Below are 14,575 nucleotides of genomic sequence, written 5' to 3'. Positions count from 1 at the left end.
CTTTTTAAAAAATTAAGCAGAATGGTGGTGTATGCCTGTACTCCCAGCTACTTGGGAGGCTGAGACGGGAGAATCACTTGAGCCCAAGAGGTTCAGGCTTCAGTGAACCATGATCATGCCAATGTACTCCAGCCTAGGTGACAGAGCCAGACTTTGTCCCTAAAAAAGAAAAGAAAGAAAAGATGAGAAGAGAAAAGAAAAGAAAAAGGAAGAGAAGAGAATAAAAGAAAAGAAGAAAAGAGAAAAGTCTGTGTGAAGAGGCCTGTGAGACTGGGGAATCCCTAGGTTAGATGCAGCCTTTGCCTCACAGCCACATAACAAACCTGAGGGAAATTTCTCCCTTTGAACAGGAAGGAGGGGAAGAGCCAGAGATCTCTATTCTGAGGGACGCTGTACTGGGGATTAAGAGGACATTGAGGGCAGCTTCAAGTTCCTCTCTGCCTATTTTTTCTTGCCCCCAATTGCATTCTAGATCTGAGTTTGATGCTCCTCCTTTATGCTTCCATTGCAGCAGCGGAGACCCTCCTTAGGCTGGGTTACCTGCTCCTGAGTACACCACTGCTGCTGGAAGCCCAGTGGCAACTTTCCCAGTCTCAGGTGATCTAAACCTGTGCACAGAATAATACGGCATATTGGAGTCACTCAATGCTTTCCCGTGCCACTATTGCAAACTCTTGCTACTGCCTCTTCCCTGTTTCTTTTCACCTGGTAAGCTTATATTCTGCTTTTAGAGCCTATTTTCTACTTTACTAACATATAAGGAAGAGCAAGGGAGGAAGGGAGAGAAGAAGAGAGATGGAGATATTTATTTTCTTGGTTGGGGTTCCAATAATGTTTGTCAGGCATTGTTTTAATTGCTTTATAACCATTAGTGCTGCCCCTAGCCATGGGCAACAGGAGCCTGATAAGTAGTAAATTTATTATAAAAACACATTGGTACCTCTGCCATTTTGGACGTGATGTTTGAGGCTGGCCCAATACAATCTGTAACTCTAAACATTTGCTCCATCATTAATACGATTCAGCCCCAGGCAATGGTTCTCTACAGCTTTTGTTCTCTGTCTTCAAAACTAAATGTGACTGTGTCAGAATACTGCAAAATTTGTGTATTGTCCTTTACTGATGTCAGATGCACCTGTTTCATGGTCCAGGGAGGATTTAAGCAGCTGAAGAACTTAAAACAGAAAAGTCCACAAAGAGCATGAACGCAATACATTCTTGCATAATGAAGAGTCACCTGCCAGTAGGGCTGGGTGGCAACTTGTTTTGTTTTGTTTTGTTTTATTTATTTGCTTTGTTTTCTTGTTCCTCCAATTAATCTGAAAGTTACACATAACAGTGGAGGAGACTTTTGTAATGTTAAGCAAGTCATATTAATCTTAAATTTGTATATGTGAAGATCTAGATGTAAAATGCATGAAACGTGATCCACATTTTGCAAAGAGAAGCCTGGGGCAAAAAGGAGTTTGGTAATTTGTTGTCTCTCAGAAAGCACATTAGTGGTAGGACTGCAACTCACCATCGTTTCCTTCTAAGAACTTTGCTCTTCTCACCAAAACTTAAGCCTTCTCAGAGTGTCAAAGACAATAGAAGTGAACATTTCTATGACAACAAGTTTCTTTTCCTGAAATATTATCCCCACTTAATTTTCCCTACTAAAAATCCCAAGTATAAGAACCATAGTTTGTAGGATGTCTACTCTTGAATCACATTTGTCTTTTGCTTCTTAAAACTCCCAACCCATTCAATCTTCAGTTATTTGGAAATCTTCACCTCAATTGCCCATCTAGTGCAATTTGAAGAAGAAACAGTGCCAGGCATTGGAGTGAGAATCTTCACAGAAAAATGTCTGCCCAGAGGCAGATGAGGTCCTTCAGCTCCAGTGCTGATTGGTTCCTTTCCTAGGAACTCTCCAATCCTACCATGCATGGTAACATCCAGAGGTTTTTACTGCTTCCGGCAGGTACATAAGATCCATTAGGTTTGAGCTGCATTGACTACCACTGCTTTTTCCTTGGTCTCAATTACGTCTTGGAATATGGCTCTGCAGATCCCTAGAGGCTTTCGGGCAGCAGCTGTGACCTTGATGCTGGCGATGCTGAGCACCCCAGTGGCTGATGGCAGAGACTCTCCCAGTAAGTGCAGGACAGCTGCTCTGGAGAGCCTCCGCTCTGCGAACAGGCTCTCCTTGGGTTGGAGTATTGGGGGATGGTGACCTCTATGATCCCAGAACACAGTCTTTTATTACCATTTGTTCTTTTTGGGAAATAGAGCTATGTTCCATTCTTATTTCCACCGTATAATGGGTGAGGTGAGGATAATCCAACCCCAACCTCATAGTCTTAAACCTGGAGGAGGAGAGAGAAAGGAGAAGACAATGTGTGCATTTTCTGCTCCTGACAGGACAAAGTGACCAGGGAGTTATTTTTGATGATATGAATTTCCCCAAAGACACCATAGGATTTGCCATTTCAAGGTACCCCAAGACTTACTTACCTAGACTTAATATGATGAGATTCTGCACTGGGAAATGTAACGCAGCAATGGTTTCTGTATTCTCAGTATTCTCAGTAAAGGAGTCTATACTACTGACTTGACTGGAGAGTTTGTGAAGGCAAACTCATGGTATTGAGGGAAGCTGACTGGGTGACCACAGATGTTTCACTGATTTATGGGCAAAAGGTAACTTGAGTGGGATTCAGGGAACTGAGTTGATGATAGACTGAATTTAGTATGATAGAAAGGAGGATGTAAAGAAGGGAAATAATACATCTTGAGAAACCACTCCATTCAGACACAGGACAGTACTTTATATAAATTCCCTCACTCCGCCTAACATCCTGTGTGTAAGTATCATGATTTTCCTTTTACAAAATTATACTTGTGATATGCATATTCTGTTAAGTAACGGGCCCAAGCTGGTGATTGACTCAGTTTAATTGGACTCCATAGAATTTGGAAGCTTGGGCTCTTTCCATGAATAAATGTTTCTTTCTAGAACTCCGGAGCTGTAGGTCCTTTCTAACACAGAAGTGAGTGAACCTCACCGGGCACTTGGACGGGTATAGCGGAAAGAGAGTAAATCTAGGCATGAGGAGAAATGTATTTTGTCCAGGGACCAAAAGAATACTTGTATCAGGTATGATATTGAAGTATTGAACAAGCTTAATTTCTGAACCTTCCTTGTCATTCCCTTGAACTCTCAAATTTATGTGGATAACTCTGTCTCTAAGATTCCCAGGAGCTCCATGGAAAATGGATTCCATGCGAGAACGCCTGGATCTAAGTGCAGAGGTCAATGTAAAATCCATCGGACTGCCCTCTTCACTTGATTCACAGGCTCAGGCAGGGACTAGGCTTTTCCCATTACCCTCCCTAAAGGAAGCAGATTCCCGAGGCCCCCGGAGAGGGCGGGCAGAGCTCCCTGGAGGATCCCAGGTCCAAGCACTAGGCACGGGGCCTGGCCAAGAACCCGAAGTCACGTGGACAGGTTTCGCAGTTGCTGGTCGTGTCAGGGCGGCGGCTGCAGAGTGCGGTCCGGCTGGGGGTTGGGGCTGGGGCCGGGAGAGGCCTGACTGACCGGCTGCTGATTCCCCGCAGAGGATTTCGTGGTCCAGTTTAAGGGCATGTGCTACTTCACCAACGGGACGGAGCGCGTGCGGGGTGTGGCCAGATACATCTATAACCGCGAGGAGTACGCGCGCTTCGACAGCGACGTGGGGGAGTTCCGGGCGGTGACCGAGCTGGGGCGGAGCACCGAGGACTGGAACAACTATAAGGACTTCTTGGAGCAGGAGCGGGCCGCGGTGTACACGGTGTGCAGACACAACTACGAGGCGGAGCTCCGCACGACCTTGCAGCGCCGAGGTGAGCGTCGTCGACCCTCCGCGGAGCTCACCCTTGGCGGGTGCCAAGTCTTTGCGCTCAGAAGGCAGCGAAGAGGCCTCAAGGATAGAGCCCTGGTCCACCCCAGGGGACAGGAAGGTGGCGGGGGCTTGGGGATTGGGGTAGCACAGGAGGGGCAGAGATCTAAGGCAGAGCAGGAAGACGCGCAAACGCAGCCCTGAGTCCCCTGCAGAGATGGGTCAGGCTGCCCAGTGTGTTCCCAGCCTCTCCGTCCTTTGGCCTTGTCCTCTGCTCTGCACGTTCTTGCCTTGTGCGTTATACGTTTGCCTCCTCGTGCCTTACCTTTGCTGAGCAGTTCTCTCTTCCCCTGCTCGCCTGCCCCGCTAGCACTGCCCCACCCAGCGAGGCCCACGTGCCCAGCTCGCGCCACAGGAAGATTCAGGCTTGTCCTGGTGGAGTTAGGGCTGTCCCACAACTGCGCGCAGGGCCTCCAGCAATGGCAGTTGTGAAATATGATATTTTGACATTTGGCTTCAAATTATTATTCATTGTAATTCTGTTTTCTTAAATGGCTCTCATTCATGGTGGAGCTCTTTGAGGTGAGAGACTCTTTCAATTATTGCATGCCTGGTACCTGACACATTGACTGGTATGTGGTATGAGCTCAATGATCTTCGGTTAAATTAATGAATAAATGTACTCAGCTGCCCATCCACTTAGGCTCAAGAGAAAGCAGAGGTTAAATAGAGCCTTAAAAATTGACTGTATTAATTCTTTTCTGTTATTTTGGGTAATGGTTTAAATTCCTATTGACTTGGATCTTAAGGTGTGTGAATGCAGTCAGGAAAAAAGGTGTTTGCTGAAAATAAAAACAACACTTGGATGGTGTTGTAAGACAGTTTTAATTTCTTAGAAAAGCTGATCAAATGTCACAATGAAAAGAGCAGACGCTTTGGAATAGATTGAAGCTACTAAATTATTGAATGAAAATGATTTCAGGTTGCTTTTGGAGTAGTTTTTCTCCTTCCCACCCATCACTATCCACTTCATGGATAAACAATATGAAAGTCAATTTTTCCCATTTAGTGAGTACTTTATCTGACAATTGCCTTAGCAAACACTATCTATGTTGTCATTTAATACACAGCTACCTGTGCATTAGAGATGAGCATCACCACTTTATATAACCTAATATTGGTACATGGTAAACATTTTAAGTAATCGACCTGAAACTTCCCCCAAATACACAGCATTCCTTTTTTTTTTTTTTTAAACAGAGTCTCGCTCTGTCGCCAGGCTGGTTATGGAGTGCAGTGGCACGATCTCAGCTCATTGCAACCTCTGCCTCCTGCTTTCAAGCGCTTCTCCTGCCTCAGCCTCCTGAGTAGCTGGGACTACAGGCTCGCACCACCACCGTCAGCTAATTTTTGTATTTTTAGTAGAGACGGGGTTTCACCATGTTGGCCAGGGTAGTCTCGATCCCTTCACCTCGTGATCCTCCCACCTCGGCCTCCCAAAATGCTGGGATTACAGGCATGAGCCACCACACGGGGCCATACACAGCATTCTTTATGTTCTTCACTACACGTCTACACAGCCTAAGGGAAGCAAAGCCTTGTTAAAGCCAATTTTGAAAAGAAGTAGCACTGAGTCTATTCCTGCCTGTTTCCAATGTTAATGGGACAAAACAATACTTTCAAGGTATTGAAAATTCACTGATTAATCAATCCCTAGACTGACCCCAGTGTTATCCATGTGGGTTCACAAAGCTTCGTTGCCTCCTTCTGACCCACATTCTAATGCTGTCAAGTACTTATATTTTTGCTATTTCAAGTCTATTTTCATGAAAGTTATTTTATCATTTTTTCTCGTGAATTTGTGCTCTCTCTTTTTACTTTCAGTCTTTTAAAGATGAATACATCTTATAAGTCCTCGAATAGCTGACTGTGATTTTAGTCAGACTCCAGGAAGGACAACCTAAACAGAAGTTCAAGTCCAGGCAGAAACCGTGATCCTTCCGGGTGATGGCTCATGAGTGCCATTTCATTGGGGTGCCACCTGCTGACCTCAGCAAATTCCAGCTAAATATATATATGTTCACATTACAGGCACCCAGGCCGATCTCTGCACAGATCTCAGAATATTTCCTATGGAAAACATACATGATAATGTCTACTTTCAGAACAAGAAAGTAATTCTCAATAGAACAGGGATGGAGTAAGGTAGGCAGCTAGTAATTGAACTATCTTGAGTGTTAAAAAGGAAATTAAGAAAAAATATTGCCAAGTAAATAAAGCATACATTAAATATTTACTGTAGTTTTATGATAAAGAAATAAAGGAAATTCAGTAAAATGGCCTGAGAGGTACAGCGTAAGATGTGTAAAACAGGCAGGGAAAGGTGTGCCATTTTTGACACGAGCAGCACTCTGAGAAGTCAAGGAACTGATTACAGGCAAACATGATGCTTGATCAGTGTTAGTTGTTTTCATGGCCTGCCTACGTATCCTTCAAATATTACAAACTTTTGCAGTAACATTTATTTTTCTGGTCTGTTACTAGATTGCATGTTCTATAAGGCAGAAACTAGGGTCTGTTGTTTATTTTTGGATTCTCAGTGATTGTCAAATTTATATTTGTTGAAGGATTCTTAATCAAAGACTTGGACTCTAAGTATCTTTTCATTCTGGTTCCAAGGAGGGACCCTTGCTCATGGTAGACTTGCTGTATGGTCTCACATCTCGCTCCTATGTCTTTCCCTGTCTGTTACTGCCCTCAGTGGAGCCTACAGTGACCATCTCCCCAACCAGGACAGAGGCCCTCAACCACCACAACCTGCTGGTCTGCTCCGTGACAGATTTCTATCCAGGCCAGATCAAAGTCCGGTGGTTTCGGAATGACCAGGAGGAGACAGCCGGCATTGTGTCCACCTCCCTCATTAGGAATGGTGACTGGACATTCCAGATTCTGGTGATGCTGGAAATGACTCCCCAGCGTGGGGACATCTACACCTGCCATGTGGAGCACCCCAGCCTCCAGAGCCCCATCACCGTGGAGTGGCGTAAGGGGAAACTGGTTTCCTTTTACTGTGGGCCCCACAAGACCAAGGGCAGAGCTCCCTCTGACCCCTGCCATCCCATCTCTTGTTCCTGACATCACTACTGAACTGGGAACCACAGGAGACTAGAGCAACTGCTACCCATGGCGAGCACATCACAAGAATCTTGTTCTCATTGTCTTTCCAGATACTAGGGAGCTCACTCTACACATTTGTATCAGTCTATCCGTGTACTGCTATAAAGAAATATCTGAGACTGGGTAATTTATAAAGAAAGGTTTCATTGGCTTTTCTCACATTACTATAAGGAAATACCTGAAATGGGTAATTTATAAAGAGAAGAGGTTTAATTGGCTTATGGTTCTGTAGCTATACGGGAAGCACAGTGGCTTCTGCTTATGGGGAGACATAAGGAAGCTCCTAATCATGGCAGAAGGAAAAGAGGGAATGAGGAGTCTCATATGGCATGAGCAGGAGCATGAGAAAGAGGGGGTTGGTGGTACGCAGTTTTAAATAACCAGATCTCATGAGAACTCACTATTGTGACGACAGTACTAAGGGAGATGGTGTAATATCCTTCACAAGAATCTGGTCTACTGATCCAGTCACCTCCCACCAAGCTCTACCTGCAACAGTGTTAATTACAATTGAACATGAGATTTGGGTGGGAACACAGATTCAAACCATATCAACACTATTAAAACGCCAGAACCCAGCTGTGACAGCTATGAGACTGACTGGTAGGGTTGGTGACTGGGGCCTTGGGGTTTGAGGTCTGGATGAATTCCTGAGGAGCAGGCGTGTACTTCCTCCTTTCCCTCACCCACCCAATGTGCCCAAGGACCTATTGGCTGGTCTTTCTCTTCCCTAGGATGGTCAGGCTGGAGAACTAGTTTCCCCTGACACCTCTACCTCCTGTACCAAGGACATTATGGGGTGTGGGGACAATCACTGACATTCAGGCTCTTCTTCCTAGGGGCTCACTCCGAATCTGCCCAGAGCAAGATGCTGAGTGGAATCGGAGGCTTTGTGCTGGGGCTGATCTTCCTCGGGCTGGGCCTTGTCATCCGTCACAGGGGTCGGAAAGGTGAGGAACCCCAGGGGGAAATGGGGAAGATAGACTGTGACCAAGACTCTCTGTTCAGAGAGCTTCTGTCTCTAGATGTAGCTCTTTCCTCTTGACCCTGAGAGGAAGTGTGAGGAGACAGGACAAGATTGGAGGAGGCATTGGAATCTGATTTTACTGGGTCAATGATAGCACTGCCAGAGCTGACTGATAGAGCTTATTCCACAACTGCCTTACTGTTCATCATTAACTCATTGGCTCCTTTCCAAAAGCTTCCTCCATTAAGAGATTCAGAGCCTTGGCCTCCTTGCTCGCTAGTGACAATTTCCTTTGTTTTTTGGAATTTTAACTTAGGCTGCTTACGGCCTTGAAGAACAAGGGTGGGAAGAAAATATAACTCCAATTAAGCTACATGCATTATTGTCCTTTGGGGTGAGAGAGTGGCTGTTTGTCTAACAAGACCTTTCTCTGTATTACTTCCTTTTGCAGGACCTCGAGGGCCTCCCCCTGCAGGTAATATTTCAGCCATGATCCAGTGTGGGGAGGGAACAGGTACAAGAGGGAAGAGCATGAGCTGAGTGTTCCAGGGCACAGTGGTCTCTGTTCATGGCCTATTTGCTGCTATGAGGGTGAAGACTCAGGGGAGAAGTTTGCCAGTTTCCAGGAATCTCCAGAGGCTGTTCCCCGGAACAAGGCCTTAACTTTGGTGGTATCTTTTTGTGAAATGTGGGGACAGAGACACATCTGAATGTTAGACAGTGGGGTGATGCCCACTTTGTGCTGCATTTTGATGGCATTATTTAGTGACTGGAAAAGGTTGCCAGTGGTGGAGATGAGGTGTCATTCAATTTAGTAAAAAAATCAAACCGTTCCTATTACCCAGAAGGGTAACTGCTGTTCCCCCACTTCCACAAATCTGCATCACGCTGAAGCTCTGTGTCCTCGTGAGCTGATTTTACCTTTACACAGATCTTGAGGAACCTAAAGATGATATGCTCTGGACCTCAGCATTCTCTGTTTGATGTTGCAGAGGAACCTGAGGGGTGGGGGAGATGGTGTGTCCCTCAGGGTATCCTGTGCTGATCACACCTTATCTCTCTTCTCCAGGGCTCCTGCACTGATTCCTGAAGACTTTTGTCTGGGATTGGTTATCACTCTTCTGTAATGCCCACCTGCCCCTGCCCAGAATTTCTAACTGCCTGTGTTGCCTGTCCCCCTGAGGTCAGAGTCCTACAGTGGCTCTCATGCAGCCACCAGGTCACCTCCTATGATCCCAACCCCCGGGCGCTGGCTGTGACTCTGCTTCCTGCACTAACCCCGAGCCTCCACCTGTGCACTGCAAGCTGTGTCTACTCAGGCCCCAAGGGGCTTCTCTGTTTCCCTTCTCCCCACTCCAGACCTGTCAACACAAGAAAATCATTTACCTGACTTCAGTGCTTTTCACATAATTAAACATGATTCTGAGTTATCCGTATTCTGAACTTCCTCAGCTGAGCAGAGGCAGGAAACCACTGCCAAGTGAAGGAACATACTTTGAGGTGACTCAGCCAAACTGTGGCCAGAAAGAGGGTGGTACCTTGAAAAGACACCTTGGGGTGAAAAAGTAAGAGTGAGCAGAGGAGGTAGAAAATCAATTCAATTGTCACATCATTCACGGTTCTTTAATATTGAAGTTCAGCGCAGTGGCCTTAGTGTTGTCTAAGTACGCATGGTGGAATTGTTTGGGGACAGCTGTAGTGACTGATGTTTCAGATATATTCTGGCTGGCAAGTCACATCAATCGAAACTAATTTTTATTTTTAAGAAAGCATAACCAGCAATGAAAGGACTATTTTTGGTTCCAAATGACAGAAACTCAACTCAAACATATTTGATTTATGTTACAAGGACACTTGCTTTCAGAAGTGACTAGTTCCATGTATTCAATGAGGTCTTCATCTCTCTCTTCTCTTTCGGTTATAGTTCTATCTGTGTGTCCTTCCTGTGTGTCTCTTTGTCCCTGTATAGTTCTTTCTGGGGGTCTCTCTTGTTTTGTCTTTGTTCCCTTGTTGTGTCTTTCACTGCATTGTTGCCTTTCTCTGTTTTTATAATCTTTGTCACTGTTTATCTGCATTTCTTTTTTCTTTTTGCATCTCTCTGTTCTGCATCTCTCTTATCAGCTCACACCTTATCTCATTTCTCTCTTCATGTGAGTGTGTGTGTGTGTGTGTGTGTGTCTTTGTTATATATGTTTCTAGAGTGTCTACCAAAGTTTTAATAATTTTGGAAAAGATTCTGATTGCCTGAGCCTGAGTAACAGGCACACCTCCCAAACACACCATCCTGTGCACAGGATGCTGACAGCCAGCGTGCTCATTCCTCTTACTACGAAGGAAGACTGGATTTTCCAGAACTTTGTGGTGCTGGAAACCACTTTCCAGTGTGCAGATGTCTACATTAGCCATGTGGAGCACCTCAGCCTCCAGAGCCTCCTCCCAGTGGAGGGGTGGATGGGGAAGTTTGTTTCTTGTGGAGCCCACAGGTCAAACGGCAGATCTTCCTCTGGTTCTAGGGTCCCTCAGTGGTAACCGTTCACAGCCATCCCATTCCTCGTCTGAGCTCCCTTTGTCATTGACATCATAATCTGTTGATTCCTGATAACACTCTCTTCCTAATCATGAGGGAGGTCACTACACACAGTGGCCCCTTCGATGTGGGCTCAGCCCTGAAGCTGGTCTACATCTCGGTCTCTGGATTTGTCATTAAGACAGACAAGCTTGTCCAACCCGCAGCCCACGGGATGCATGCAGCCCATGACTGTTTTTAATGTGGCCCAAAACAAATTCTAGGACATTCCTTAAGTTCAGCTTTGTCACACTGAACATGTGCTGGAAGACACTTTGTTTACAAGAAGGTCGAAGTCTTTTCCCTTTCTTCCACTGCCAGTTTCATAGAAACAACTGCTTTTTGCACCCAGATTCCATTGAGTAGTATAATCTCTAATTGATAAAGTAACAAGTATATTCTTTATAAATAAATTTGATAACAAGAAGAATTGAGTCTTAGTATGCATATAAATTGGAGGAAAGCGTTGGTGTTCTAGAGAACAACCTGCCAGTTGTGAGCATTTGTTTTTACCTTAGGAAATATCAGTATATCTTTCAGAAACAACGGTGCTCACCAATATGTCATAAGCCTCTTTACGTTTCCCAGTCTTTTCTGCTGTTAGGTTGGGATCATTTGACTAATATTAGCCAATGGAACTTGCAAGTAGATGCATGATGAGACGTTGGAAACTCCATAAAACCTGAGTCACTCAAAAAACTGGAATGAAGTCTCTTTATTGAGTGAAACCACTGAGATTTGCTTTTAACTGAGGGCTAAGATCTTACTGCAACATAACCTTGCCCTTCCTGATAACCATGGAATGTTTAACTTCAGAAGAGGGTTAAGTTAATAGAGTGAATCAAGTGAGTTAACAAAAATTGAGATGATCGAGATGATATTTTTAAACAAAAAAGTTTTTGAAAATAAAGAATGGAAAACTTTATTTGAACAACAAAAAGTTAATGTTACATTCAAAAAATAAATTATTTTTAATTGATAAATGAATGTTTATAAGGTACAATGTGACATTTCAATATATGTATACACTGTGAAATGACTAAATCAAGCTAATTAACATGTCAATCACTTCACATACTTTTTTTTCATTTGATGTGAATATTTGAAATCTGTCTTAGCAGTTTTCAAATATACAATACAGCTGGCCCTCTGTATTGTGGGTTCTGTCCTCTGATTCAGCCAACCCTTTATTGAAAATATTTGGGAAAAAATGATAAAATACAATAATACAACATAAAAATAATACCACTCAAAAGACAATATAGTATAACAACTATTTACACAGCATTTGTATGGCTTTAGGTATTATAAGTAATCTAAAGATGATTTAAAGTATATGGGGAAATCTCTTTTGGTGTTGTGCAAAAACTAAGCCATTTTTTTTTTTTTTTTTTTTTGAGACGGAGTTTCGCTCCTGTTACCCAGGCTGGAGTGCAATGGCGCGATCTCAGCTCACCGCAACCTCCGCCCCCTGGGTTCAGGCAATTCTCCTGCCTCAGCCTCCTGAGTAGCTGGGATTACAGGCACGCGCTACCGTGCCCAGCTAATTTTTTGTAATTTTTAGTAGAGACGGGGTTTCACCATGTTGACCAGGATGGTCTCAATCTATTGACCTCGTGATCCACCTGCCTCGGCCTCCCAAAGTGCTGGGATTACAGGCTTGAGCCTCCGCGCCTGGCCTAAGCCATTTTTAAGAAGGGACTTGAGCATTCTCAGATTTCGGTATCCAGGAAAGGTCCTGGAGCCAATCTCTCATGGATGCCAAGGGACAACTGTATGTTGTTGTTTACTGTAGTCACCACGCTGCACAATTGATCTTCAGTACTTTTCCTCCTCTCTAACTGAAACTTGTACCTTTGACCAATATCTCGTTCCTTTTTCTCCATCTCCCCATACCGCACCTCCTCCATGACTTTGACTTTTTAAGATTCTGCATAGAAGTGAGGTCATGCGGTATTTGTCTTTCTGTGCCTGACTTATTTCACTTAGCATAATGTGTAACAGGTTCACCTGTGTTATAAGTGACAAGATTCCTTATTTTATAAGGCTGAATAGTATTCCATGGTGTATATGCACCACATTTTTTTATCCATTCATCTGCTGATGGATGCTTAGGTTGATTCTGTCTCTTGGCCATTATGAATAGTGCTGCAATAAACTTGGGGGTACAGATATATCTTTGATGCACTGATTTCATTTTCTTTGCATATGTACCCAGAAGTAGAACTGCTGGATCATGTGGCAGTTCTATTTTAAGTTTTTAAATAGATGCTAAATTTGAAAAACATTGATCTGTTTTCTTCCACGTGAATATATATGTATTCCCAAGAACTAGAACAGTGTTTCTGTCATGGGCGCTGTTCTGTCATACCTAAACTCCTCTCTTAGAGACTGAAGGATTTATTCTCTTATTTTCTGGGAATGGTGCTGGCTGACCGCCCCCTGGAATTGTCTTAGGTGATGAAACCTGCCTCATCATATTTTACTCCATGTCCCAGGAAGAACTCACCTGTAATGATTGGTCAGTGTAGGGGTGTAAAAGCCTTAAACTCTTGCTGTAACTTGGGCCAACTCTGAGGGCCTCTTGCAACTTCAGAATAGCTTCAGTTATGCTGATAAATAATAGTCTATTTTTTTGTCACTGAAATAATAGTCCAATTTCTAAAACCTTGCTCTAACTCTTGAGTCATTTTACACACACTTTTTTTTGTGTGACTTCTATAAGTATGGGCAGTGACTCTTCTCCTCCTTCTTGGAAGATGAAGTCATTGGCATTGTTACCCTCCCTTTCCTCTCTCCTTTGTGTTTCCACTTGCCAATTTTTCAATATTTTCACAGAGGAAATATTGACATTCTGCTGTAACAATGAGTCCTTGGGCTTCGTTCACAGCTTAATTCTAAATTTGAAAAAAAAAAAAGTTGATCACTTTCTAAATGTTACTTATGTAGTCAGGTGTTCTTTTCTTACCAAGAAACTGCTGTAGTAGGATCTCTCTTCAGTGAGGTCCTGGTTAAACCCAGTTTCTTGGATTCCTTACCTTCCCCCTTTCTGAATAACAATCTCAATCTGTCATATCCTTAGCCAACTTCTAGTAAAACTCTGTGTAGTAGGTAAATTTTATGTCCCTCCACATCCACACGTATTTTTACTCTTTCTCCTTGCCCGATTGTGAATTTGAAAAGGTCTACATTTATTAACAAAAAATAATTTTTCTTTAGAACTTCAAGGACTTTCTCAACATCTTAATAATAGAATTATCTGGTCTGTTGTCAGTTTGTTTCATTTTGGTTTCCCCCACTGGAATATTTTATGACCTTTCTTTAACACCTGAACTTCTGACATTTTCAAAATGAGATATTTAGAGGTGAGTTTGTTATGCTAAATACCTCACAAGACTATTCTATGGAAGAATTAAATCCTCTATATCTGAAAATTTGTCCCTGGTTATTTCTTTTGGTAATTTTTTCCCTTCATCTTCCCCGTTGGTCTCTCTAGCTCTGTCACTTGAGGTTGGATTTCCTTGGTCTATTCTCTTATTTTTTCTACCGTATATTACTTTTTTTTTTTTGCCTTTTAAATTACTGTGAGATTTTCTTAATTTAATTTTCCAAACTTCTTATTAAATTTTCCAATTTTTTTTATCATTTTTGTATATTTGATAAATTAGTGAATATATAAACAAGTCCAGGGGGCTTCATCCAGTGAATAATAAAGTGAGCATTACTTTGCTTTCCTTTGCTATTATTAGTTCCTGCATATAAATTCTTTACAGCTGCATTCCTGAGAGGTTCTTATAGTCTTGGGCAGGATTTGGACAGAGTTTCCTAAATGTGATAAAAATGAGAAAAGCTGAAAAACTAAAGTAACTTCAGTGCTTCTCTGCCTATGTTTATGGGACTTTTCCAAATACTTTTATTTTTTGAAAAAAACCTTTATATTATAGAAAATTTCAACTGTGTACAGTGGTAGAGAGAATAAAACTATGTATTAACAGCTCAGCT

The 14,575-nt window shown here is 43.1% G+C and overlaps 1 protein-coding gene across 2 annotated transcripts; it reads left to right on the top strand.

The window, feature by feature from the left end:
• Window positions 1-1,995: 1,995 nt before the first annotated feature.
• On the top strand, window positions 1,996-11,432 carry LOC100405222 (HLA class II histocompatibility antigen, DQ beta 2 chain). Of its 2 annotated transcripts, none has more exons than XM_008994221.5 (6): window positions 1,996-2,135; window positions 3,601-3,867; window positions 6,625-6,906; window positions 7,880-7,990; window positions 8,459-8,482; window positions 9,077-11,432. In XM_008994221.5, exons 1-6 carry the CDS (start codon window positions 2,039-2,041, stop codon window positions 9,088-9,090), a joined length of 795 nt encoding a protein of 264 aa, XP_008992469.3. In that variant the 5' UTR covers window positions 1,996-2,038; the 3' UTR covers window positions 9,091-11,432. The 2 variants fall into 2 exon arrangements, with proteins under 2 accessions (XP_008992469.3, XP_035153550.3); XM_035297659.3 differs by having other exon boundaries at window positions 8,459-8,485; window positions 9,079-11,432.
• The last annotated feature ends 3,143 nt before the right edge of the window (window positions 11,433-14,575 follow it).

This window comes from Callithrix jacchus, chromosome 4 (assembly GCF_049354715.1).
Source record: "Callithrix jacchus isolate 240 chromosome 4, calJac240_pri, whole genome shotgun sequence".
NCBI classification, from domain to species: Eukaryota; Metazoa; Chordata; class Mammalia; order Primates; family Cebidae; genus Callithrix; species Callithrix jacchus.
Note: the sequence above shows the minus strand (reverse complement) of the source record. Positions and strands in the feature narration are given on the sequence as shown.